The 26269-nt window shown below is 54.7% G+C and overlaps 1 protein-coding gene across 1 annotated transcript in view; it reads left to right on the forward strand.

Annotated features, from left to right (window-relative positions):
- Positions 1-26269, forward strand: part of SORCS2 (sortilin related VPS10 domain containing receptor 2) — a 458407-nt gene that overhangs the window by 270361 nt on the left and 161777 nt on the right. The window contains exon 3 of the mRNA XM_072802937.1: positions 5456-5555. Coding sequence (XP_072659038.1) covers positions 5456-5555 — 100 coding nt within the window. The remainder of the gene's footprint in view (positions 1-5455; positions 5556-26269) is intronic.

Raw genomic sequence — 26269 nt, forward strand, 5'->3', positions numbered from 1 at the left:
CCAGGTCTGACACCAGAGCACGTCCATAGAAATCCAAATAAGCATTTGTTGAGTGCTACCTGGGTGCCCGGCCTGTGGATTCTTGCATGATCCTGGTGACTGTTGTCCTCACTGCATGATCTGGACAGACTTCAGGAGGAGGCAGGGTGAGTTTCAGGATTGGTCTGAGGTCCTGGGTTCTGACCTGTCCCCACTGACCAGCTGAGCACTCAGGCGAGTCAGACTCTTTCCCTGGACTTATGCATGGTGATAGATTCCATTCTCATCCCCCGCCTACCCTGGGGGTCCACTGAGAGACAGACCCGGGTCCTGCAGTCACAGAGGTGGGGATCCAGCAGGGGCCAGGCTGGCCCATTGCGAGGTGACCAGGTCAGAGCAGGTCAGCAGCTGTTTACTGCAGGCCTTGGCCATTGGCATTCTCATACGCAGAGTGTCAGGAGCCAGTTCCTGGCAGCAGGTATGCAGCTGGTGGCCAGCAGCTACTCAGCCAGCATGGGGGAGCCGTCAGACACGGAACAGTCCCTGTCACTAGGGTCATGCATAGCACCTCAGTCTCCCCGTGTTCTTGTTACCTGCTTCCCACTCTCTGAAGGAACCTCACTCCAAAGCCTGTGCACCTGAATCCTAGCCACACACGGAACTCTTCCTAGGGGCACAGCTAGCGGAGGGGACGGCAGGACTGGGTTTTGCCTCCCTGCTCTACCTCTGCCCAGGTGCAGGAGTCCACATCTCCCCTGGAGAGCGGACTGTGGGGAGATCCAGCAAGACCTAGGAATGCAAGGTGTCAGAGCTGATCTCGTGGAGCACAGGTGCATAGAATGTAGGCCTGCTCGGCAGCCTGTAGTGGGCCCAAATAGGCTCCCCTAAATCCTTGTCTACCCAGAACCTCGGGATGTGACCTTTTGGGGTATAAGGTCTTTGCAGATGTGATTAGTTAAGGATGGAGATGAAATCATTCTGGATTTAGGGTGTCAGGTATCCTCATTTATAGGAGAGAAGTGTGGACCCTGAGACACACCCAAGGGACCGGGTAAAAACAGGAAGAGGCTCATTGTGCATGTTTTCTGGGGTCCCTTCCCGCCTGCCGCCTTTCTCCTTCAGCGTCCATGCCAGGCCAAGAGCCACCTTCTGCCAAAGTTCTGTTCCCTGACCTCCACTGCCCGCTGGCCTCGGGTGTGCCGGCCACAGCCCCACAGGGGCTGTACAATGCCAAGAGTGACCTCATGCCAGCTGTGGACTTGGCGATGATGACACATCCCTGTAGGCTCATCAGCCATGACAATGTACACTCTGAGGAGGAGGGAATAAGGGAGGTCATGGGCATGTAGGGGCAGCGGGTACGTGGTGCATCTCTGTACCGTCCTCACACTTTTGCTATGAACCCAAAACTACTCTAAAAAATCAACTCTATTAACTAAAAAAGAAATAGGTGAAATTGGCCTTAATAATATATTTTATTTAACTCAGTATATCCAACATTTTATATCGACATTAAAATTATAATGAAATATTTTATATTCACTTTTATCCACTCTCTTTTTTTTTTTAAAGATTTTATTTATTTATTCATAGAGACAGAGAGAGGCAGAGACACAGGCAGAGGGAGAAGCAGGCATCATACAGAGAGCCTGACGTGGGACCTGATCCAGGGTCTCCTGGATCGTCCCCTGGGCTGCAGGCGGCGCTAAACCGCTGCGCCACCAGGGCTGCCCTCCACTCTCTTTCAAATCAATATGTATTTTGCTTCTACGGTGCTTCTTGACAGGGACAAATAGTGCCCCCCAGTCTCCCGAGACAGGCGGGCCCAGATGTTTCCATGGCTTGAGGACCGTTCACATCCTGTCCCGGCCCACCTGCTCAGCCTCTGGTCCTGTTGCCTCCCTTATGGCCCACTATGGCCCATCAGCCGCCAATATGCTGCTCCCTGCCCTGGTCCCCTATATGCAGACCTGGCTCAGGTGGAGCACGTCTGGCCTGTACTGGCCTCCCCCTCCCTCCTCTGAGCCTGTGGCCCACAGAGGCCCGTCATGGATGGGTGGGGAATGGAGAGAGGTGGGGAGGGGGGCATGTGGGGACCGAATGTGAATGATTCTGGAGGGAGAGTCGGCAGGGGAGGGTAAATGGTTGGACGGGTGGTGGGGGCAGCTGAGGACAGTTGGGGGCAGAGGGGTCGAGGGAGGCCCCTGGCCGGGTTGGTTTCACATCCCCCTGAGAGTCTCCCAAGGTTCTCTGGATGTGTCCATTGGCATCACTGCTTACCTGGAACTGCCTATCTGCTCTTCTCTGTGTCCCCAAGGGCAGGACAGCATGTGTCCTGCTTACGGTGAGATGAAGGGACCAGTGCACAGTGGGTATTCCATAAACATGTGTGCCACAAACAAACTTGACCCAGTGAAGAAATGTGAATTCCTGCTTGTAGTGTGGAGCTGGAGGCTTTGAGGAGCTAAACAAATACTGGATGAAAGAGTGAGTGAGTGAGTGAGTGAGTGAGTGAGTGAGTGAGTGAGTGAGAGAGCGAGCTGAGAGCCCCGCCTCTGGCAAGAGGCCTGGAATCTGAGGTTCACGGCTAACCGGGGAACTGGATCTGCATTGTCCTATGGGGTGAGGCATTCCTGATGCCTCAGTCACTGGTGGCAGTGGCAGACTCATTCACCTGTCCCAAGAGGAGGAGGGAGAGCTAGCCTGTCCTCGGGGCCTTTGCACCTGCTCTCCCCTCTACCTGGAATGCTGTGTTAGTTTCCTAGGGCCACCGTGACAGAGGACCACTCACTGGCCTGCCTGAAATAGCGGAAACATATTCTCCTGGCTGAGGATGTTGGCAGGATTGGCTTCTTCTGGAGGCTCTTGGGGAGAACCTGTCCCGGGCCTGCCCTCAGCCTCTGGCTGTAGCCCGCAATCCTTGGCATCCCTTGTCTGTGTGCACCTTCACATGACACTCCCCCTGTGTGTCTGGGTGTCCCTAGGTTGAAATCCCCTCCTCTTAGGACTCTGGTCATTGGATCAGGACCCACCCAGTACTGTGTGATGTCCTTGTCACTTAATTACATCTGCAAAGCCCCTGTTTGCAAATAAGGTCACACTCACAGGTTCTGAGTGGACACAAATTCTGGGGGGACATTACGTAGCCAGGTACAAATGGCTTTGCCCCAGCCAGGCACATACTCCCTTCCTTCCTGTCTCTGCCCAAACATCTTGGTGTCCAAAGATCCTTTTCTGACTCTCTAGACAGCAATCCCATGGACTGCTCCAACCCAGGCCTGACCACACCTGAGGTTGTTATATTTTTCTTATTTATCACCTTCGTTCCCTTGTCCCACTAGACCTGCTCCACCTGCAGGCCCACACTAGCAGGTGCCCTGGACAGTGGGCAGGTGTGAGCAGATCCTGTGACCTGGTCAGGGAAGGTGAGGGACGGGGTAGGGGGAAGGGGAGGCTGGATCCTGGGGGAGCACCTAGGCTGTGAGGCAGGTGGGTGTCAGGGATGGATGACAAGGTATCTGGGAGGCAGAGTCCATGGGCAGGTCTTAGACTCGGCTTGCTGGTGGCAGTAGGGACAGCAGAGGGGCCAAGAGGCTCCATGCATCAAACTTGGAAACACAGCCATTGGTTTCTGTGGAGACTCGAATTCCCCGGGTCTCTGATCACTCCTCTGCTAATGGGCCTCTGGCTCCCTCCTTCTCAAAGCAAATCAGTTCTCTGGGGTTTGGAGAGTAAGTGTGTCCTGAATCACCCCTCCGGGAGCCCTTGTTGGTTTTCTGGAGCAGGGCTTCCCTGGGGAGTCCAAGGGCAGTCAAGGGCCCACTCTGGGGAGGAGGGGGAGGGGACAGCACTTGCCCTCTGTCCTGGTCTGGGAAGGCCCTTGTGGCCCTGAGGCCAGTGAGGGACTTGGCCTCTGGGGACAGGTGGACAGGTGACCACTAGGCACCAGGGCAGTAACACACAGCACATCTTCCTGGAGCTTCGGTTTGTCTTGAAGATCTGGGGGGGAAGTCTGTTGGTGCAGAGACTACTGAAGATGTACTGTGGAAGGCACCCGACACGTGCCGATGGTGCAGGCCTTTATGACGAGCAGTCCCACGTGGCCCCTGGGTCCCGACAGCACTGGGCAAGCCTGAGAAACACCTGCCTCGTGCAGCCCCTGGAGGGGGAGGGGGAGGGGGTGTGGGGGCCTGATGCCAGGGTTCCAGCCAACGCCCCCCTCCCCCTTGCACATGCCACAAATTCTCGCCCAAGGCCCTGGGGCTGCACTCCTGCCAGCAGGTCTTGGCTGGGAGGAGACAGAGGTGATTGCAGGGAGGCCTGGGCCCTAGGGTGCCATGCACGGCAGGAGCTCCCTAGCAGTGGCTTCCACCACAGGCCCTGTTCCCTGGTGGGTGACTTCCCTGACATATCAGAAGAAGGGGCAGCTCAAGGAGAGCCCTGAAGCCGAAGGTCCTGGATGTTCCAGTTTGGGGTTCAGGAGGACCCAGCTGGCTCTGGCTTGCAGCCAGGCTTGCTCTGCAGTCACAGCACATTTTGATGGTATGATAATAAGGAGCATTGGCTTTAGGGTCACGGAGGTTTTAAGCTTCAATGTGGAATTAATCCCACATCCCGATGTATCGGTTGCTTCCAAACAACCGATGTGGAATTACCTGACAACTGATTTGTCTCCCCCTCTCACTGCACAGACTGGGGGTTTAGAGCCCCAGATCCTGTCCTGCATCCCTCATGCTACAGACAGCGATGTGGGCCCACAGTGAGGAGCACGTGCCCTGGCGGGAAGCCAGCGGTGGTGGCGCTCGCTGGTGGACACAGGGCCAGGGGCCTGGCTTCCAGCAGCACCCGGAGCTCCATCCTGTCTGCTGTCCCCTGCCGTGTGGTCAGGGGGGAAGGTGCATCCCTCCCACCCCCCAGGAATATTCGGCGGAGCAGACAGGATGCCAGCCGTGAGTGGCACAGGCCAGCTCGCACATCCTGAGTCAGCCACTGGTTAGCAGAGTGATTTCAGGTGGGAGCTTACCTGTGCTGAGCCTCCTCCTCATCCTTGGGGCACCTGCAAGAGAGACATAGTGACCTAGTCTTTAAGGGTTTTCGAGGAGTCGAAAAGATGGAAGGACAGAGTGCCTGGCACACGGGAGGCCCTTCATAAACAGACACACGTGTGGCCGGTGGGCTAAGATAAACTTAGGGACAGGACGGAGGGCTGTGGAAGGCCACGGAGGAGGGGACCGCGTGGGGAGACTGGCTGGCATTCACTGACTCCACGCGCAGTTCCAGACCTGGAGCACTTGGCCACGCTGAGGGAGCCCCATCTCCTCCCTGTCACCTGGGGCACGTCGCTCCCAGGGAGGGCTTGTCGTGGGGTGCTATGTCCACACTGGTGTGCAGCCCTTGCTGGCTGCCATGTGGGCTGGGTAAACCTGCACCTGGAGGGAGGGACACCTGGCTGACACCTGTTGTCCTGTTCCCCCAGGTCCTCGGACTTTGGCACGTCCTACACCAAGCTCACCCTCCAGCCTGGCGTCACCACAGTCATCGACAACTTCTACATTTGTCCGACGAACAAGAGGAAGGTAAGTGGCACGCTGGGGCAGCTGCCCACTCTGCACGGCCGGGCTCCAGCCTCGGGCCCCTGGCCAGGGTGTGTGACATGACAACCTCTCCCACGACACCCTTTCCGGTTCCACTGTGATCTGTCCTGCTGACTGTTAGGATGGCCAGCTGGGCCGTCGGTGGAAGGCCGTGAGCACTTGTGCGGGTGCGTCTGTCTTCTGCTAGCCCTGCAGACAGCATCCAGGGCAAGGCAGCGGGGCCGGTGGGTGCTGCGGAGTGGAGGAAGGTCTCTGCTTGGTCTCTGGAAGGCAGTTGTGAGCAGGTGCTGTCTTTGGCAGGTGTTTTTATTTGGTTTTGATTTGGCTTCAGTTTTTCAGTTGAGCTGTACTGTCTGTGTTCTTGGTCTGAGCGTGTCTCCTGACTGCTCTTTGCCTGGCTATGGCATCGGGACAGCCGTTGTTCCCAGGCTGCCTCTGCCTGCCCGGTTCTGGGGAACACCCATGTGTAAACTTGTGCTTGCTTCCCAGCCACCTCGGACCCAGAACAAGGTTGGAGGAGGCACCGGGGGGTAGAGAGGACTTGTGTGCTTGGCTGTGTCTGGAGAAGCAGCTCAGTGTCACCAGAGGGGACTTACTTGGACAGATCAGGTGCCTCACGGGAAAGGGGAGGTAACCTCGGCTGGCACAGAGAATCAAATCATGATGTTGGAGATTGGAACCCATAGCCTGGCGCTCCCTCAGTATGAGGTGGGCCTCCGCACTGACAGTGGCTCTGATGACTTAAATGAAAGGTCCAGGGGACACAGAGCCTGTGACATCCTCTGTGTGTCCCCAGTCAGGAGGGTCCTCAGGTACCGGGGAAGGGGCCAGCGCTGTCCCTGCAGGCCGTGCTCGCCTTTGGAAATGAGAAGTTGGGGAGCAATGAGGGAAGGTGTAGAGCGGGCTTTCTGAGGCTGTGAGATCAAGGAGGCCTTTACCTGGAGGCCGGGCAGGATAGTGGTGACAATAGCCAACAGCCTCAGTTTCCTGGCCTGTGGACAGGAAGGATGAGGCAAGTGGTGGGAGGGGGCGCAGTGAAGGGGCTTCTGGATTGGCTCGGGCCTTTTGGGCAGGCCAAAGGTGACGTCACTGTGGGCCACCTGGAGATGTGTGGAGCCCGGGGGATGGGGGGGGGGCTCTGATTGGGACACCCTGCAGAGCCTCCCCTGCAGGCAGCACAGGGGCAAGGAAGCGGCGGGGAGATGGTGGTGTCTAACACAGACAGGCCCACCTGGCTCAGTTGGAGCCCATGAGAGGTTTTATGAGGATTTGCATTTTAGTCTGAAAATATCAATGGGGGTAGAAGTCTGGGTCTGGTGGGGTCCTGTGGCAGCCCAAGGGTTCAGCCGACACTGGAAGAGTGGAGTGTGTGCCACACTTGGCAGCAGGTCCTGCTGAATGAGTGACTCCCCCAGAGCTCTCCTGCACCTGGCAGAGTGGGAGAGCCACCCACCTGCTCGAGGCCTGCATGTGCACAGCCCCGGGCTCCTTCCTGGGGTTGCTCTGGTCACCTTGCATTTGCCTGGAGGCCTAGGGGACGGTGCCTGGGCTGGGGGGGGTCCCGAACTCAGTCGTGCTTTGCCACGTCTCCCAGTAAGGAACCTCCCTGAGGTCCTCTCACTTCTCTGAGCCCAGGGCAATGATTGAGGAGTTACGTCCTGCTCGTAATTGTCACTGTGGGGTGGGGGGCTGCACAATGGGTCCCAAAGGTGTCCTCTTCCCAGTCCTGAAACCATGACTGTCACCTTACATGGCAAAAGAGACTTCAGAGATGCAGCTAAGGACTTTGAAAGGTGGTCCTGGATCCTCTAGGTGAGCCCCTGTCATCGCAGGGCCCACGCCAGAGGGAGGGAGGGGGCGGGGGCGGAGGCTGGGGATGGGGGAGGACACCTAAATGCTGGGAAAGGCCAGAAAAGTCTTCACCCCTGGGGCCTCCAGATAGGAGCACAGGCTGCAGATGCCTCAGTTTTATGCTTCTGGCCTCCACTGTACGGATAAATTTCTGTTGTTTTAAGTTGCTTGGTTGCAGTGACTTGTTATGGTGGCCGCCAGAAGTCGTGCAACATCCGTTCTGAGGGTGGACTGGAGGGAGGCCAGCTTCCCCTCTCCCTCCATTGCCCTGCCCAGCCACACCCACTCTGGATGGAATCACCATCCTCGGCCCCCTTCCCATGGGCCCTCCTTCTAGGATTGGAAAGCCCAGTCACGGATGCAGGCAGGGCCCAGGCCTGTCCCGGGTCTGACCTCTCCCATGGCAGCACCCCTCACCCCCCAACACACCTCAGGACTGAGCTGACCCTCCCTCTGGTGGGGATGAAGGTACTAATAGGCCCACTGAGGCACACACGAGCCCACAGGATGGGTGTCTGTCTCAGAGGCAGGCGGGGGCACCAGTCAGGGCAGGTGTATTCCTCTGGGCCTCGGGAGCTGGGCAGCAAGGGGTACCCAGCACAGCTGACTGGAAACACTGGGAACTGGAAGGAAGTCGGGGCACTTGTGGGCCGGGCAGGAAGGCAGCCCGGAGACTGACTCCTCTACTTCTCTTGCTGGAGTGTCAGGCTGCGCCTGGGGCCACCTCTATAGCCCCCCAGCTCTGTGACCTTGCCAAGTCCTAAACCATTTGCTCCCAGTTTCTCCTTGGTGGAAGGAGGGTAACAGTAGTATCTACACTGTCAGGTAGATGGGCTTAAATGAGGTGCTGCGTGTCAAGTGCTCCGAACATGGCCTGGCTTAAGTGAAACCCCTACCTGTGTTCCTAGAACCACTGTCTTTAGAAATGCAGGAGGTCCTCTCCTTACCAACCACCAGAGATTGTGAGGAGGAGAGGTGGTTCTGGGGTGCTTCATACTCACATGGGGTGGCAGTTGTCAGCTGTGTCTGTTGGGGAACAAGAACCGGCCCGGAGAATGGGGGCCCTGTCAGGTGTCTGTGACAGGTGTCTGACCCAGGTGGCCGCAGGTCTGGGAGGTAGCCAGCAGAGGCCTGAGCTCTGAGCAGCAGACTGCACCGCTTGGCAGGAGGACAACCCTGGGCACTTATGTCCATCGTCCCTGCCTGTGTTCCCTGTCCTCACAGGGGTCATACCAGCTGAGTGTGGACTGCATGAGTAGATACGTGGGAACTACTTAGATGGGGGCCGGGGATGCGGTGGTGCTGTGCCTCCTGGAGCCGCCCTGCAGGAGAGGGGCCTAGGTGGGGGCTCCATGGGATGTAGATTTGAATGCACTGAGAAGCAGAAAGCCCCAGTCACTGTCACAGCAAAAAGTGGCATGGGGTCATAGCATGTAGGGGACAGGGAATCCGCAGTGGCTTAAATAAATAAGATTTATTTATTTATGAGAGACACACAGAGAAGGGTAGAGACATAGGCAGAGGGACAAGCAGGCTCCCTGTGGGGACCTGATGCAGGACTCAATCCCAGGACCCCAGGATCCCGACCTGAGCCAAAGGCAGACGCTCAATCATTGAGCCCCTGAAGTTTGGTCTTCAAACTTCTGAAGAAGCATCTGAGGGAACAGGAGCAGCCCGTGCAGAATACTTGGTGGAGACTGTATCGTACTCACCTCCGTGTCCTCGGCTGGGCACAGTCCTGAGTGCTCAGCCAGGCCTCGGGAAATATGCCACGGGCTGGGCTGGAGATGGGGTGCTGCCCTTCGGGGAAAGAGATTTCTATTTCCTATGAGGTGTAATTGTCCTTCCATCGCTGTGCTATATTATTCATTCATTCATGGCTTCTTGATTCTTTAGCCATCCCACGGTGATTCTTCATGGTGTTCCAGGCCCTGGGCCAAAAACAGATGTCAATCATATCCATTTATTTTTGGGGAGGTGGGGCACAACTTGGGGGTTTACACCATCACCTGCACTACCCAGGTGAGAAAATAGGCTCGGGGAAGCTGGGGGATGTATCCAGGCTCTCCCAACTGGTCGGTAGAAAAGTGTTTACTGTTCACCCAAAGCAAGTGAGTGTTTGTGTCTCTGTGCCTGGGTCTGCTAGATGCTGGAGCACACTGTGTCTTACCCTGAGCTCACCAGGCACCCCGCAGCAAAGTTCTGGGGAGTGCACGGGATTCCCCAGGTCCATGCAAGCGCAGTCCAGCCCACTTCTCTGGAGGGTGGAAGTCTGCGTTCCTTGACATGCCGGGGCTGGGGCGGGCCCAGTCTGAGCATGGCTGAGCTGGGTGACTCTGGGCAGATCCTGTTTCTTCCCCAGGCTTGTTTCTGCAAGGAGGTTGAACTCGAGATTCTCCAAAGCCCTTTCCAGCTTGGATGTTCTAGACTCCTCTGCTCCCGTCCCAGCAGGGGAATGGTGGCTGGGGAAGGAGACACATGTGAGGAGAACCCCAGTTCTGCATGGTTCATCCCGGGCCTCAGCTGGGCCCCTAAGCTCCCTCTCAACACCAGCGCGCACCCACTCAGCAGATGTGGGTCGAGGCCCTACGACATGCCAGGCTGTGTGCTTGCTGCTGGGGCGGGAGGACCCTTCATCCAGTTTTATAGAAAACAAATCTGGATTACATATTTATTTCTTCAGAGTAGAAGCCCCTCGCTGGGCCCTGGGGTGCAGGGGTGAACTGGACAGACAGCTCGAACCTTCTAGAACCTTGAGGGTCTGGAAGAGGGCTGAGGAACTGAACCTCTCCTGCCATGGTTTGTGGGAGGAAAATCAAGAGGACTTGTTCTGGGGTGAGTCTGAGTTGAGAGAAGATCGGGCCCTAATTTGCAGGGGTGCCTGTGGATGCGTGCCTACCTCTTCAGTTAGGGTAATAGATAGACTTTGCAGGAAGATGTGAATCCTATTAGGAGTCCATTTAGCAATAATTACAGGCCAGGCAGCACTTTATAGCTTCTTAAGAGACCACTTTGCAACCTGTCTTACAAAATGAATTCCCTTTTATTTTTGCCTCTCCTGCAGTAAAACAGAGCTCCCTGGCCTCCCTGTGCATGGGTAGGGCCTTCTACTATTGTCACGGCATGACCTCTGGCCCCGGGGGCCCTGACGATCCCCAGACATCCCCTATGGGCCTTCTGTCTGCAATCCCCACCTTAGCTCCGGATAGCTGCCTATTTCTAACTTGGCCACAGATACCACGGTGCACAGGTCTAAGGTATGAAGACATGGCCCGCGGGAGCTGGCTGGGGCATGGGATGGCTTTCAAGCATCGTGGTTTATATTAAAAATTCATATGAATGTTCATTTTACTCCATGCTACATCAGCGGTGGTTTGAATACTAAAAAGACACACACATTTTCAACAAAAAAGTCTTTCTCAACCTGGTGACCCAGGAGAATGCTCCCACTTTAAACACCAGGACCCCCTGGCCCAGGCACCACCATGTCTCCCCATCCCAGGGGGAGGCACATGGCTTCTAATTTGAGACACACAGGGTTGGGACAAGATGTCCATCAATACATCCATGTGTTCATTCTGTTCACTCACCTGAGATGTTCTGAGGAACTGCCACGTGCCAAACACTCAGGATGGAGAGATGAATCAAAACAAAATCTTGCCTTCAAGAAGCTCAAAGTGTCTCAGAGAGCAAGAAATCCACTCAGCAGAGGCAGGACTGATAGTGATAAAAAACGCCCGAGTTTCTGAAAGCCCTTCGCATGTCAGCTTTGGTATAAAGAGGTTCAGGTGTGTTGTCTCAAATCCTTGCAACGGCAGGGCCAGCTGAGGCTTTGCGCATCGCCCGGGTGAAGGAAGTGAGGACCAGAGGGAAGCCGTGACCTCCCAACCACCCTGCGGTGAAGCAGAGTCTGGATTTGCCCCCAGGCCCAGGGACCCATGCTACTTTCCACTAATCCCCCCCCCCACACACACACACACAAATTCTCTGAGCAGCTGTGCTCGGATGCTGAGCAGCCCGTCCTGGGGCGACAAGGGTGCCCCCCCCCAGTGGGAGGGAACCTAAGGTAGAGGGCGAAGGCCTGGGAGCCAAGTCCAACCCCGGTGCTGCCATTCAGCTAAGCTCTCTGCACTCAGCGCTCTTGCCAGGATGACTGGGCGGCGCTGCCTCGGGGCCTCACGCCCACCTGGTGCACCTGCATCCTGTGGCCAAGGTGAGACCCAGGCTCCTTAGTTGTTCTACGGCCTGTGGCTTGTCTGCGTCCTCTGGCAGTTGCAGTGTGTCACAGGACAAAAGTCACACTTTGTTCTGCTCTTTGTACCTGGGTGTCTTTTCTGGTCTACTTACATAGGTCAGCCTTTCTTGTCTCCAGCTCACATTTGGCTCCTCGAGCTCTCTTCCCTCTGCCTGGGTCTGGGCCCTCGGCTCAGTTCCTTGGCCTGCTAGCCTATAAACCTGGTCTCCCCCTGAGGGCCAGCTGGTGTGGAGGCCCCGCCCCTCCGTGGTGTGCAAGTGCCCGCCCTCCGACTGTGGAGGCCCTGCCCTCCCCATGTGGAGGCTCTGCTCCCTGGGGTGGGAGCCCCTCCTGATGTGGAGGCCCACCCCCTGGGGTGGGGGCCCGACCCCTCCCTGGTGTGGGAGGGCCTGTCCTGGTGGTGTGGAGGCTCCATACCCTCCCTGGTGGAGGCCCCGCCCTCCAGGTGTAGAGCCCACCCCGTCCCTGGAGTGGAGGCCCCGCCCCCGGGTGTGCCCCTCCCTGGTGGAGGCCGTGCAGCCCTTGGGTGGGAGCCCTGCCCCTCCCTGATGTGCAGGCCCTGCCCCCTGGCATGGAAGCCCCGCCCCTCCCCCGTGGAGGCCCCGCCCCCTCCCCACAGCGGTCCTCTTGCCCCACCCCTGCCTTGTTTCCTATCTGGGGCCGGTCGTGGTAGTCGGCCTTCCAGATGGAGCCAGGGTTAGCCCAGGCCCTGTGGACGTGGCCACTGCAAACCCTCTTCTGCGTTCAGCAAGCACCCGAGTGGGTGATCTCTGGCTCATCAGGTCCGGGTTGGAGAGCACCAGCCCCGCCTCTGTGTCGTTGTGGGCTGTATCCTGGGGGATCCTCAGGTGGGTGCGGTGCAGGGGTCCTGGGAAGCCCGTGATCTTCGCACATGTTTACAGGTGTCCCGAGCAGCCAGCAGGTAGCTCTGCCCCTATGGCCAGCCAGCTCCCTGTTCCCAGGCCCAACAGTGAAGAATGTGTCAGGAGGAAGGGGCCCAGGTACAGAGTGGGGAGACCCACTACTGAGGCGGCTTGGATGCCAGTGTCTCCCCTCTGCTGCCCGCGTCTCTGTGTGTGAGATGGGTACAGCATTACCCACTTCACGCAGTGGGTTGGAGGTTAGACGACATGGTGCATGACATGGTGCGTGACATGGTGCAGCAGCCGGCCTGGTGGCAGCAGAGATAAAGTGTTGGGGTTCTAGAGCACCGAGGAGGCCATGCCCCTGGCCCCCTGAGCCAGGGCCAGTGCATGTGACATCCAGAGCACGGTACCAGCACACAACTGGGACCTCACCAGTACCAAATCTACGCCTTGTGTGCATCTTTCCCATGAGTCTGGCCCCATGCTCTGAAAATAAACCCATCCTGTGTTGGCTGCATGGCTCTGACACCTGTGGAGTGACACCCAGGTGAGAGATGGTGAATGTGCAGAGATCATGGCAGGGGGCAGGGACAGGGTGGGAAGACATTTTGCGATTTAGGTGCCCCCTACCTTCTGGTATGAGCAGTGGGTGAATGGGGTGCCATTACCTAAGATGGTGGGCCCTGGGGACGAGGCAGCCCAGAGCACCCCTGCTGTCCCCAGGCCTCACCCCTGCCTTCGACTCAGCACTTAGAGTAAACCTGAGCTGGATCCTGCAAGGTCTGTGAGTTAGGAGGGTGGGGGAGGAGCCCCTGCCTGACAGAGAGACAGACCAGAGAGCAGAGCCCTGCCAGGGGCTGAGAGGTGGGCACGGGGCTAAATGGGCCTTTTGTTCCAATCACCAGTGCTCTCCATTCCCCTTGAGAGCCAGGCATCCTCCTCTGTCCGGAAGAAAATTGGCTCAATTGGGCCTGTTGATGTACAGAGGCTTTTGTCTCAGAAATAGAGTGAACCCCTGGCATGTTCAGCTAATGGGCAGAAGATGACTCCCTCTTCCAGCCCATAGCTGTTGTGGGAGAGGGGAGAGAAAGGGGCCTCGCCTCTCAGAGAGCGTGTCTCCTGGGCCTCAGGGCTCTGCAACTGATAAAACGCACAGGGAGAGAGACTCTGGATTCACTCTGTCTTTGGAAGGTGGTATAGACCGAACACCCCGGAGACCACAGCCCTCAGTGAGTGTGTCACTGCTCACTGCAAAGGGGCCCAAGCGGTTGGGGTTCTACTGAGAACATGGATGTGGGGAACTGTCCTGGATTGTCCAGGGGGCCCAAGTAGTCAGGGCAGGCTAGTAAGATGAGGCAGGAAGGTCAGAGCGGGGATGGGCCCCTGGAAGCGAGGGTGGGGGTGCAGGCAGGAGAGGGAGGGAGACAGGAGGATACCCCACTGCTGGCTATGATAGTGGAAGTTGCCAGGGTCCAAGGGATGCACATGGCCTCTAGACACTGGAAAACACAAGGGATGAATTCTCCTCTGGAACCTTCAGCTGTGCCAACACCTCGACTACAGCCCCAGTGAGACTGATTTTGGACTCAGACTCCATCACTATGGGAGGATGCATGTGTACTGTTTAAACTTGTGCATACCCAGGATCCCAGAGTCCCAGAGCTGGGGGACCTAAGAGACACCATGCTGTCTGTGGCCCCTGGAGAGCCGGTCACCATTGGGTTCCACGGGGCCAGGTCGCCTCTCCACTTCTTGGTTCTGTTACCATCCACAGCCAGAAAGACACACAGGGTTATAGGGCTTCTCTGGGGAATGGAGGGAGCTTTGCAACATGGGGGCCTGGAGGGGGGACAGTGGGGCGGGCGTGTGCTGGCAGGTAGGTAGGTGGTGGCCCTGTGCCGGCAGTAAGGCCGGGTGGAGTAGTGCTGGCTCGGGCAGCAGGCATCTCTGGTGGCCCCCGGGGTGTGGAAGGTGGGGCTCATAGCACAGCCCTGGACTCCGGCTCGCCTACATCACAGAGAAGATGCAGCTCCTGGAATAAGGCACAACTAGGACTCGGGAAATTTCCTGAACCCCTCTGAGCCTTGCCCATAAAGGCTGAATGAGATGTGCTATCTGTGTGCTGTGTGTGGATTCGGACACCGAGCCACTGCTGACTCGTGACATTGTTGCTGAAGCCACAGAGCGTCATCCCACCGAACCCGCAGACAGCTGGGAGCCACAGGTGACGTAGCTCCCAGGGTCAGGGTGGTATGGGCGGTGCGGCGGGGCTGGGCCCCCACGCAGGTGAGGGTTTTTACCCACCCTGCCACCTTGGCTCTTTGGAGGGTTCGGGGAAACACAGACAGCGGACAGCCACCAAAAGTCCTCTGTATGTATTTTCTTAGCATTTGCTTATCACCAAACGTTGGCAGTTGTGTTCTTTAATTTAAAAAACTGGGAAGAGATCGGAGAGGGAGACAAACCATGAGAGACTCTTAATTCTGGGAAACAAATTGGCTCACTAGAGGGGAGGTTGGCGGGGATGGGGTCACTTGGCAATGGGTGTTAAGGAGGGCACGTGGTGGGATGGGCACTGGGTGTTATACCCAACTGATGAATTATGGAACTCTGCATCTGAAACTAGTGATGTATTATATGTTGGCTAACTGAATTTAACTTAAAATAAAAAAAATTAAAAGGTACTGATCATACCCCCTCCTCCTCTCTTATATGAATATCCTGATATCCAGGAATTTGGAAAGTCCTATGGCTTCTCCACGAGGTAGGGCTGCCCATGCCCGTGCTGAGAGAAATCGTCAGATACTGCAGGAGGCTTAGGGACCGTGCCGTCTCGAGTGCTCCCGCGGGTTAGTGGGGAGGCTGGGACAAGCCACCTCCCCTCCCTTGGAGTTAGTCTGGTTGGCAGTAGGTTTATCACATCTATCTACTCCTACAGTTGGTCTTCTTTCCGTGGAGGTCAAGGGAGGGACCTAGGGGTCGTGTTAGTTCAGTGGGAGGGAATGGCCTGATTGATCAGTGCTGTTGACCCTGGGTGCCAGAGGGACAGAGTGGCAGTGCCCATGTCACACAGCAGTTGTCCGTCCTCATGTGGCCTTCGTGGGGCCTTCCATTTCTAGTGTTCTCTGTTCTAGTTGTCTGCCTTTGACGAACCAGTCGTGGTGTAAATATGCACCCTAACGCTGTGTGCTATGTTAGGACTCCTTGGATTACAAGTAACATATACCACTCAGACAAGAAGAGGAACATACTGGATTATGTCGCTGTGATGATCAAGGGTATCTTCCTTCAGCTGTGGCTTGATCCCAGGGCCTCTACTGGTGACTGGTGTCTCTGTCCCCCCATCTCTCAGCCAGCCTCTCTTAGGTCTTGGCTTCAGTCTTGGGCACATTTTTGCTGTTGGGCTGGAGTGATGACCTCTGGGAATCAGGCACACCTAATCCTTAGCACCTGGATTTTAGAAGGGGTGGGGTCCTTTCCCAATAGGTGCTGCACACAGACCCCAGGGAGGGCTCCAGATGTTGGGCTGGGTCAGGGGCCCCGTTTCTTAAAGCAGTCAGTGTGACTAGAGGGAGCTGCTGTTTTGACTAGCCAGACCCAGGCCCATGTCCTCTGGGGGTGAGGTCAGCCCATCCTAGTGGAATGGAGTGAGGGGAGGCTGGTTCCCCAAACCAGGTAGACAGGGTTCCCTGAGCAAGGGCGGGTGGAAGCAAGAGCAGCCCATGTGCCCACATCGATGGGCATCTGGAGACTCGCACCCAACTGATGTTGCTATTGCTGAGATTTGTGGAAAAAAAAAAATCATTCCTTATTTGAGAAATTTGTTTTGGATCTCAAACTCCCTCTTCCTGCTTCTTTCAACTCAGCAGCAAGTGCCTATTTTTAGGTTGAAGGAAGGACCTCACAGCTGGCCTGCTTTCCTGTGGAAGTGCCCTGCCTCGACAGGGGGAGTATGGGGAGCTCCCGGAGAGGGGTGCAGGGAGCTGAGGGTGCCTGTACCAGGAAGCCCTGAACCCTGCTGGAATCAGGCACTGAAAACCTACCAGTACTGGCCACCCCCTCTCAGCTGATGCATGGTGGGGTGATATTTGCAGACCCTCCATCCCCACAGAGGCGGATGCTCTCTGCAATAGTGCTCACAAAGGCCAGCATCAGTGTGCTGTCGATTCATGCTGGTTCCTTTCTGTGCTCACACAGAGGGCTGTAACATGGGTCTATATTGCTTCATCGAGGCCCTCCTGAGCTCATGGGCTCCTGATGAGTGGGGCTCGAGCACTACATGGTATCGAGCTTTGTCCTCCAGGTGTACCCAGGCAGCTGGGAGTCAAGGAGCACAAGCCACATCAGCTCAGCACTGTAGGGCTTGTGGAAGCCATCCCTGGCTGGTGGGATGGATTCGGGGAGCTCTAGTCTTTGCTCCTGGAAACTGAAATGAATCCTATCTATGGAATCCACTGGTGGAGGGTTTGCCCTGCCCTGCCCTGCCTTGCCCTGTCCCGCTGGGACTGTCTGCAGATGGCAATTCTGTGGACCTCTGCTTATGCACCTGCCAGAGGACATGCAGGCTCCTGCAAGTCTAAGCTTCTCTAGCACCACTGCTTTATGTGGCTGTAGGTAAGGTATGATAGGCGGCAGCCTCAGGGCTTTGGAGGCCACCGCAGGCCAGCAGCTGCAGAAAGGGTCTTCACTGGAAAGCCATCAGGTAGAGATGTGACCAGGAAGGTGGCTGGCAAAGGTCAGGAAGCAGGGACCTTGCTAGCAACCAGCTGCTTTTACAGGAACCCCAATGATACCCTCCTTTATATCTTCCTTAGATCATGAACTTGCCCTTCGAAATCAGGAAACTTTTCATTTTTATTTTTATTTTTTTGAGAGAGAAAGAGAGCATAAGTGGTAGGGAGGGGCAGAAGGAGAGGGAGAAAGAATCTTGAGCAGGTTCCATGCCTCAAGCAGAGCCGGATGTGGGGCTTGATTCCACGACTCTGAGATCACAACCTGAGCAGAAAGCAAAAGTAAGATGCTCACCTGACTGAGCCACCTGGGCCTCTGTGAATGCAGGGACCTTAATGGGTATTTCCAATAGGACTGTCCACCCGGGAGGGATTGGATATTCTGCAGGAGGGAAGCAGGATAATCTCACCAAATGGAAGGGGAGTGGGTGCTAAGTGACCACACAGCCATTACCACAAGGGCGAAACACAATGCCCATGTGTCTGAGTGCCTCTGTCCATCTGTCTGATGGGACAGCAGGGTATGGTGGGTCAGACAAGGTTTGGGAGGCCTGGTGGTCCTAGGTTCAAATCCAGCACTCTGGTTTGTTGGCCAGGGTGTCCTTGTGCCTATTGTGTGACCTCTCTGGGCCTTTTGGTTCCCTCTGTGAACTGCGGTGGATAATAGCAGGTTTGGATGCTTGGTGGCTATGTTCGTTCTCACGCATGGTGGCGGGCTGAAGAACGCCTCCCCCCGCCCCAGGGGCATCCATGCCTCGATCCCGGGAACCTCTGAGTATTACCCGTGCAGAGGAGGTTAAGTTAGGGATCTGAGATGGGGAGCTTCTCCTGGGTTATCTGCGTGGGCCCGACATAATCACAAGGCTCCATTTAAGAGGGTGGCAGGAGAGTTCGTGGGACAGAGAATTTGAAGATGCTGCATTGCTGGCTTTGGAGACAGAGGAGCAACCACAAGCCAAGGAATGTAGGTGCCTCTAGAAGCTGGAGAATGCAAGGGAACAGATTCTCCCCTGGAGCTTCTGGAAGGAACCAGCCCTGCGGACACTTTGGTTTCAGACTCCTGAGATTCATTTCAGACTCTGACTTCTAGGACTGCAAGATAGTACATTAGTGCTGTTTCCAGCCAGTAAATGTATGGTGATTCTGTTACAGCGGTAATAGGAAACTGACCCACGCTCCTGGCTCTTGCCATCACCTCCCTAGCACTTCAGTGACTGTCTAGCCCCCATGGTAGGGAGACGGTTCCAACCAATGTCACCTCCCTCCACCCCCTCTCCATGGGAGGTTTTGAGGGTCTGCGGCCACAGCAGACTCCTCTGAGAGGCAGAAGCTATAGACCTGAGACCCCCAGGCTGAGGTCTGAGCTTTGCCATATTCCCTGCTGCTCCTGTCTCCAGGCCCTTCCCCCGCACCCCGAAGCCTGGCTGGGGGATGAGAGACCTGGCCTGTGCTTCCCAGATTGCAGGCAGTCATCTCTTGTCCCCAGGCTGAGGCACTACTGCCATGGACATGCGGAGGCCCAGGGCCAGCAGGGGGAATGAGGCTGCTCCAGGCCGGGGATGGGTGGGGGAGAAGGCTGCTCCAGGCTGGGCGGACAAGGCTGCTGCCAGCCGGAAGCTGCCTGCCCAGCTGGGGTCTCAATCTTTGTTTCCCACCCAGGGCCTTGACTGTGCTTTGCTTTCTCGCTGTGTCTTTTCTGTTTGGAGTGTCTTGCTGCAGGTCATACTCTTTTGATTGCACTAACAGTTGCACCGACTGCCAGTGACTTGGCTTTTGTTTCCAGCTACTTTGTTCCTGGAAGCTCTGGTGGCCCTGCTGATTGCTTTTAGCTTGCCTTGCAAGATATGCTGGATGGAGCTGCAAGAAATGCGATTACAGTTCTCAAGGGAAAGTAACTTTGATATGGCTGGCCTGGGTCATCCATCACATTCTCCTCCTCTTCCCACCCCAACTCTATAATTGGGATTCTCTGATCTCCAGGGGCCTGTCCTTCCAGACTAGTTTGGCAGGTTGTATAGGAGCCCCTACTCTGATTTGGGCATTCACCCCTTCGTGCTACCAATAGAAATAAGACCCTTGAGGGTCCTGCCATGGCAAGGAGCAAAGTCCAGAAGGGGAGACAGACAAGAAAACAGGTGGTCCTGACACAGGGTGGGTCATGGTGCTGGGCTCACAGGCGGCTGAGGGCTGTGGTCTGCAGAGAGGCACTGGCTGGAGGCCACTGCCCACCAGACACGGCAGCAAAGAGCCCGCCACGTGGGGTAGTGCCCATGAGAGCTGTGGTGGTGTCTCGGGCCTCACAACTGGGCTGGGTGGGCTTGCTGTCACCACCTTGGTGTCAGGGGGTGATTTCCCAGCGCCCTCACCCATACTTTGGCCGATTCTCCATGTGGCAGTGAATGCAGGCAGCCTGGTACCTGAGCTTTTCATCAGATGACTTTTATGTTAGTTAAAAAAAAAAAAAAATGATGAGTGCCTCCTGGCCGGGTCCCAGTTTGTGAAAGGAGACCATGATTAGGTATATGAATAAATTGTAATACACAGATAATACTGCCATGTAATTACTCAGGTATAAGAGAATAATTACACGGGTAATTATGCTCTGTAATTGTCACTGTGCTTAATGGTTGCAGGCACAGCAACTGTGCTCCATGCAGCCCATAAACAGATACCTAAGGACAGGGCCACGATACACATTCTAATTGTCATGTAATTAGAGAGCAATTAAATAGTTATTTGTCCCATATAAATTAGCCATTATGTGTCCTCCAAAGTCCTGCTATACTTTTAATAAAATGTGGTCATCTCCTTTACTAGCAGGGGCGTAAATACCTTTCCTCCCCGAGAACAAGGGCCCACTTGAAACGGGGCAGGTGCTGTTCTAAGGGTCCCCTGCAACATAACATAACCTCTGGGATTTCCGAACTCAGATTTGACCAAGGTTTTTTGTTTGTTTGTTTGTTTGTTTTTTTGTTTAAAGATTTTATTTATTTATACATGAGAGACACAGAGAGAGGCAGAGACACAGGCAAAGGGAGAAGCAGTTTCCCTGCAGGGAGCCCAATGCGGGACTCAATCCCAGGACTCTGGGATCATGACCTGAGCCAAAGGTAGAGGCTCAACCACTGAGCCACTGAGGTGCTCCATGGGCCAGGGTTTTTATTGTCAGTGCATGGAAGAAGAAGATCCCCAGGACAGGGAAAGAAGATCCCTCTGCCCCCTGGGCACCGATGCTTTCCTGGAGGCGCCGGATGATCCAGCTCTGAGACCTGAACCAGAGAGTGAGGGCCATCTGGTAGGGCTTGTCTGTGGAACGCAGAGTGTCAGCCCTGGCCCCGGGCCTCCTGGAGTTCCTGTGACCCCGACTATGAAAACAGCACAGATAAGCTGCCAGAAGCAGAGCCCATGCTAGGAGCCAATACTTCTCGCTACTGGGAAGCTCATGAAGCAGAGCAGCCCTACCTGCCTGCAAGAGGCTGGGAAACCCCCCATCGGATGCCCCAGTGGGTGAGCATCTCCGTGAAGGCACCCAGTTCCCAGGGACCCTGAGCTTGCTTTTCCTTTGCACCTCCTTGCCTCCTTGCCTCCCCACTCGAGCCCCCAAACCCCTGCATCTTCACAGTCTGCAGGGTGAGAAGCGAGGTGTTGGCGGGCAGCACCATTGGTGTGGGTGAAAGTTGGAGACCATGAGGAAGGACAAGTCCCCGACAGAAAGAAAGAAGTGACAGGGCTGGTGGGACTGAAACTCTGATGTAAGACCCTGGCAATGTCAGTGGCAGGACCGAAGGCCACCGCAGAAGCAGGAGACAGCAGAAGAGCAAGAAAAGCATATCCATGGTGTGAGGCTGAACCCAGGGTGTTCTCACAAACAGAATGGGCGCTCCAGACGCGAGGATGACAGTAAGAAGGAAGGTGCTAGCCAGAGATGGAAGGAGAGAGCACACCTGAGGATCCAGGCATTTCCAAACCAGAACCTGGGGCTGAGCCAGAGCAGGTGTCAAGATGGAGCTCCTGGGGTGGCAGAGGAGCCCCTGTGAAGCCGAACTCACATTCTGAATTTTCTTTCTCTATTTGTGATGGGAAAAGGAATTTGTAATGTTTCCCAGAAAAGAAAAATTATGTGTAAAAGAAGAAAAATCAGGCCAGGATGGACATGTTTTTAGTATTAAATTTCAAAATAATAAGGTGGATTCTGGTGTCTGCACACAAGTGTGGGAAAGATAGGACCTCTGGGTCTTACATCCAATGCAGCTGTCATTTGTAGTTTCAGGGAATACAGGGGCATCTTCAGAGAGCAGGACCAGATACCGAAAGGAGAAGGCTTTGAAAAGATGTTGTTTCAGCAGAGAAATGGATTTTGCTCAGTGCTGGGGAGGCAGAGAAGGCCTGGCATAGGGACAGACAGGGAGGGCCACGGGCAGATGCACCTATTGTTGAAACATGAGTAGAAACCAAATGCACGTGTTGAAAAGAATTTTTTGAAAAGGAAAGCTTATCATACAAATTTTGGGTAATGTTACTAAAGACTGCCATGTTAGGGGGTGGGGAGGAGACAGATAAAGGTGGGGAGGAGGCTTCTGGCTACTCCTCTGGACATAGAGGGGAATCAAAAGATGCTACTTTGTTCCTTACTTTAGCAGTTGGAGAAATAGAAATTGAAGAATATTTTTAGGAAGCTTTGAATAATCTTTAGTTAAATCCAGTTAGGTTCACTGCTCATATGCTGGGGAAGGTGAAATAGCCATATGGCCAAATGCACAAGCGCACAAAACAGCAAGGAAGTTTCTAGAACAGGGTGACAAATATTAGACACAAACCACACGTGACCTAAAGTTGAAGTTGCCTTCTTTCACTTGATGTCCTAAGGGGAGCGCTCCACATCCTGGTGAGGGAAGAAGCAGGGCAATGGGCGCTGAAAAGGAACTGCCCCTTTTAAAAAATATCCTGGAGGTTCTCCCCTGATATGCACCTGATGCTGGAAAGTTGAACATTGTGAACTCAAGGGTCTTTGCAAAAATGTAAAGTATGAAGGCTATTTGTTATTGTGAGTGGATAGGGCCACGCAGTGGTGTAGATCACATGAGTGAGTGACACAATGCTATATTTGAGGAGTTCGGAGAGGGGCCCCCTCCCCACATTATGCCCTCCACATTGACCACCCCGGCCACACCCTACTCTCCGAGAATATTTTTCCTAGGAGGCAGCCTTGGTGTTGGATATTCCAGCATTAAGGTTTCAAGTCCCAAAGTAAATTTAGCAAACACCTTTGAAGTAGTTAGAGGTAGAGTATTTAAAATATGTAGACACAGGAAGATGAAAAAGATGTCTGTCTTATCCTCAGGGCACTTTTTAAAATAAAACGATTAAATGGTATTGAGATATTTAAGGAGATGCCAGTAAATGAAATATCCTGTTAATGAGTGGAGGAGAAAACCAACTTAGCAAAGAAAGCAATTATTTTCAAATTTACCTGCAGACAATGTAATTCTGCATTAAATTCCAGTAGGTTTGGGGTTGTTTTGTTTGAACTTGATGAGCTAATTTAAAAGTATATATCAAAGAGCAGGGATCAAGGATAGCTACAACACTCCTCAAGAGCAAGTTGAGTAAAAAAAAAAAAAAAGAGTAAGTTGAGTATCTTGCTTTACCAGAAATGCATCAAGAATTACTACACTGATTAGCATCCTTTGGAAAGACTAATCGACCAAAGGAGCCAAATCAAGTGCCTGGAGACAGACCCAAGTACATGCAGGAGCTTTAGGCACCACTGATCTGATTGCTGATCACCGGGAAGGTGATGGACTATTTAAAGTGGTGTCAGGGTTGGGACACCTGGGTGGCTCAGTGGTTGGGCATCTGCCTTCAGCTCAGGTCATGATCCCAGAGTCCTGGGCTGAGGTCTGCATCAGGTTCCCTGCAGGGAGCCTGCTTCTCCCTCCACCTATGTATCTGCCTCTCTCCATGTGTGTCGTCTGAATAAATAAATAAAATATTTTATGAATGAATGAATAAATGAATGAATGAATAAATAAATAAATAAATGAATAAATGAATAAATAAATAGCATCAGGGTAAGTGGTGATTCACTTGAAAATAAATGAGATGGGACCCTGTCCCCCACCACATAGCAATCTATTCCAGGTGAATTAAACACTTATATGTGAAAGGCCAACCCACATAACTTTTAGAAGACAAAGCAGGAGAACATTTTTATGACCTTGTTATAAGGAAGGTTTTCTTCAACAAGACAAAGATCAAATTTTGATGAGAAGATGGAACAGCTTGAATTAATTACTTATATGTGGCTTATGGATACCTCAGGGCACTTTGGATACCTGGCAGAGACATGAGCATTTTAACCTTAAATGCTGATGTAGAGATTTGCAGAGAATGTGGGAGCCCAGAGGAAGGACATCACATGGAGAGAAACACTGTGCGGGCTGAGCTGGCTGTGCAAAAGAGAGCAGGAGGGACGGGGGAGGGCAGGGGTGCTTGAGAAAGGCATGGTGGCATAAAACGTACTAGTGTGAGGACAGATGTCAAGGGACAGATGTGAAGGGACAAGTGTGAAGGGACTGGTGTGATGTACTGGTGTGAGAGACAGGTGTAAAGGGAGTGGTGTGAGAGGCAAGTGTGAGGGACTGGTGTGAAGGGACAGGTGTGTAAGGACAGATGGGAAGGAAAAGGTGTGAAGGGGGTGGTGTGAGGGACTGGGTGAGGGACTTTTGTGTGAGGATAGATGTGAAGGGACTGATGTGAGGGACTGAGTGGGGGACCGGTGTGAAGGGACAGGGGTGAGGGACAGGTGTGAAGGGACAGGGGTGAGGGACAAGTGTGTAAGGGTTGGTGGAGGGACACGAACTGGGATCTTGGGGAGCTGCAACATGAGGCTCAGGTGAAAATGCCCGGAAGTCATCACTGCCGTCGACTCCCTGGAATCGGTTACTCAGCCAGACCCTTCGGGTGGCTCAGCACTCAGGGCTGCCGGGAGAAGCACCATCCAGGTGGGTGCGCTCGTGCAGGCCTCTCCTGGAAGCCGGCGTTCAGATCGCACACACGCAGATGACCTCCGAGGACCTCTTCAGGGTAAACACCCCCTGAGTATGAAAGTGATGGTAATTGCATGAGATGGATCATTCCAGAACCTCTGACTGTGTGAGTGGGTTGCTATTAAACTGTCTCGTTTTAACGGCCACGTTCCCCGGGAGCGGGTCAGTGCAATCCCCCTCGAAGTTGTCTGTGAATAACTGACCGCGGGCAGCATCCCGATGGCGCTTCCTCACGGGGGCCCTTCCAAAGACCCCCAGCTGCAGCCCCCACTCGCCTGCAGGAGCCAGCAGGGCCCAGGACGATGCCCGGCTCCCCCACCGGCCACGCTGGCAGGTGGTGAGAAGGGTCTGCAGCACTGGCTGTTCAGCGGCACCCAGGCTGATCACCACCTGGTGTCAACCAGGGGAGAAGCACCCAGTATTCTCTCACCCCAGCACCTATTTCATGTTGGAGATTGAGAGGGGAGGCAACAGATGCCATCCATGCCCTTATCCCCCTGAGGGAAAGCGGCCTTACATCAAACATGCTTGCTGTGGTGGGTGGAGGAAAGGCGCCCAGCGTTAGGGGAAGGCATGGCTTCAGAAGGCACTCTGGGAGACGGTTGTGGGAGGTTTTCCCTACAGAAGCAGCACTTGAGCCTAAGTCTGAACTTGGGAGTTGCATAGCTGAAGGAGTGGGGGGCGGGGGAACAGCAGGTGCAAAGGTCCAGGGGCTGGAGATGCTTGGGTGGAAAGCCAGTGTGGTGGCAGGCAGCTGAGACAGAGGCCTCTGGGCAACTGCACTAAAGGAATCCATGAGCAATGTTTGCACCAGCATGGCAAGAGCCCACTAGTAAAGGGAGCATCTGAGATGGGGTTGGGGTCCTGGAAACAGCCTGTGTGTCACACACCCCACTAACATCTTCACTTTTGACTCCTGAGGGATATGGGAAGCTAGCAAAGGGCTTCCAACAGAAGATGAACACTGGAGTTGGATTTCAGAAGGTCTATCTGGTAGAGGAGGAAGAGGCCCAGCCAGGGGTCCCTGCCATCCAGGGGAGGGGTGACAGAGGTCTGGTAGGGTTTCAGCAATGGGGAAACTGGAGTTATCCCTCTGGAGGGGGGGATGATAAAAGCAGGGTGCATTTGTCGTACAGAGTGCCCTGAGATGTCCAGGTGGGGTGCAGGCATGTGGGCTTGTGAGTGAGGAGCCAGGACAAGGGGCTGGGCTGCACCCCTTCCTGCGGCCCTTGTCATCTAGAGCCGGGGCACAGAGGACTTCTCCCTGAGGGCACATGGAAGCAGGGAGAGAAGGGGGCCTTTGTCCCATCACTGACGTGAGCTGAGCTAGACACTGCAAAGGCAGAAGGCAAAGGCCCAGTCCTAGCTGGTGGGAATTCTGCACAAAGTCCAGTTCTCACAAGAAGTCTCTAGATATGATGTAGAACATGGAGTCAGCTAGGCTACAGAATGTGCTGTCTATCCATCCATCCATCCATCCATCCATCCATCCACCCACCCATCCATCTACTCATCCACCCCCATACACCCACCCATCCACTATCCACTCACCCACCCACCTACCCACCCATCCATCAACCCATTTACCTGTTCTTCCACCCACATGTCTATCTACCCACCCATCTATCCACCCATCCACCCGTCCATCCATCCACCCACCTATCCATCCATCAACCCATCCACCCATCTATCCATCCATCCACCCACCCACCTGTCCACTCACCTGTCCATCCATCCATCCATCCATCCATCCATCCATCCATTCATTCATCTATCTGTCCATCCATTTACCCACCCTCATCCACCCACCCACCCATCCATCTACCCACCCATCTATCCACCCATCCACCCGTCCATCCATCCACCCACCTATCCATCCATCAACCCATCCACCCATCTATCTATCCATCCATCCACCCACCCACCTGTCCACTCACCTGTCCAT

This window comes from Canis lupus, chromosome 2 (assembly GCF_048164855.1).
Source record: "Canis lupus baileyi chromosome 2, mCanLup2.hap1, whole genome shotgun sequence".
Lineage (NCBI taxonomy): Eukaryota > Metazoa > Chordata > Mammalia > Carnivora > Canidae > Canis > Canis lupus.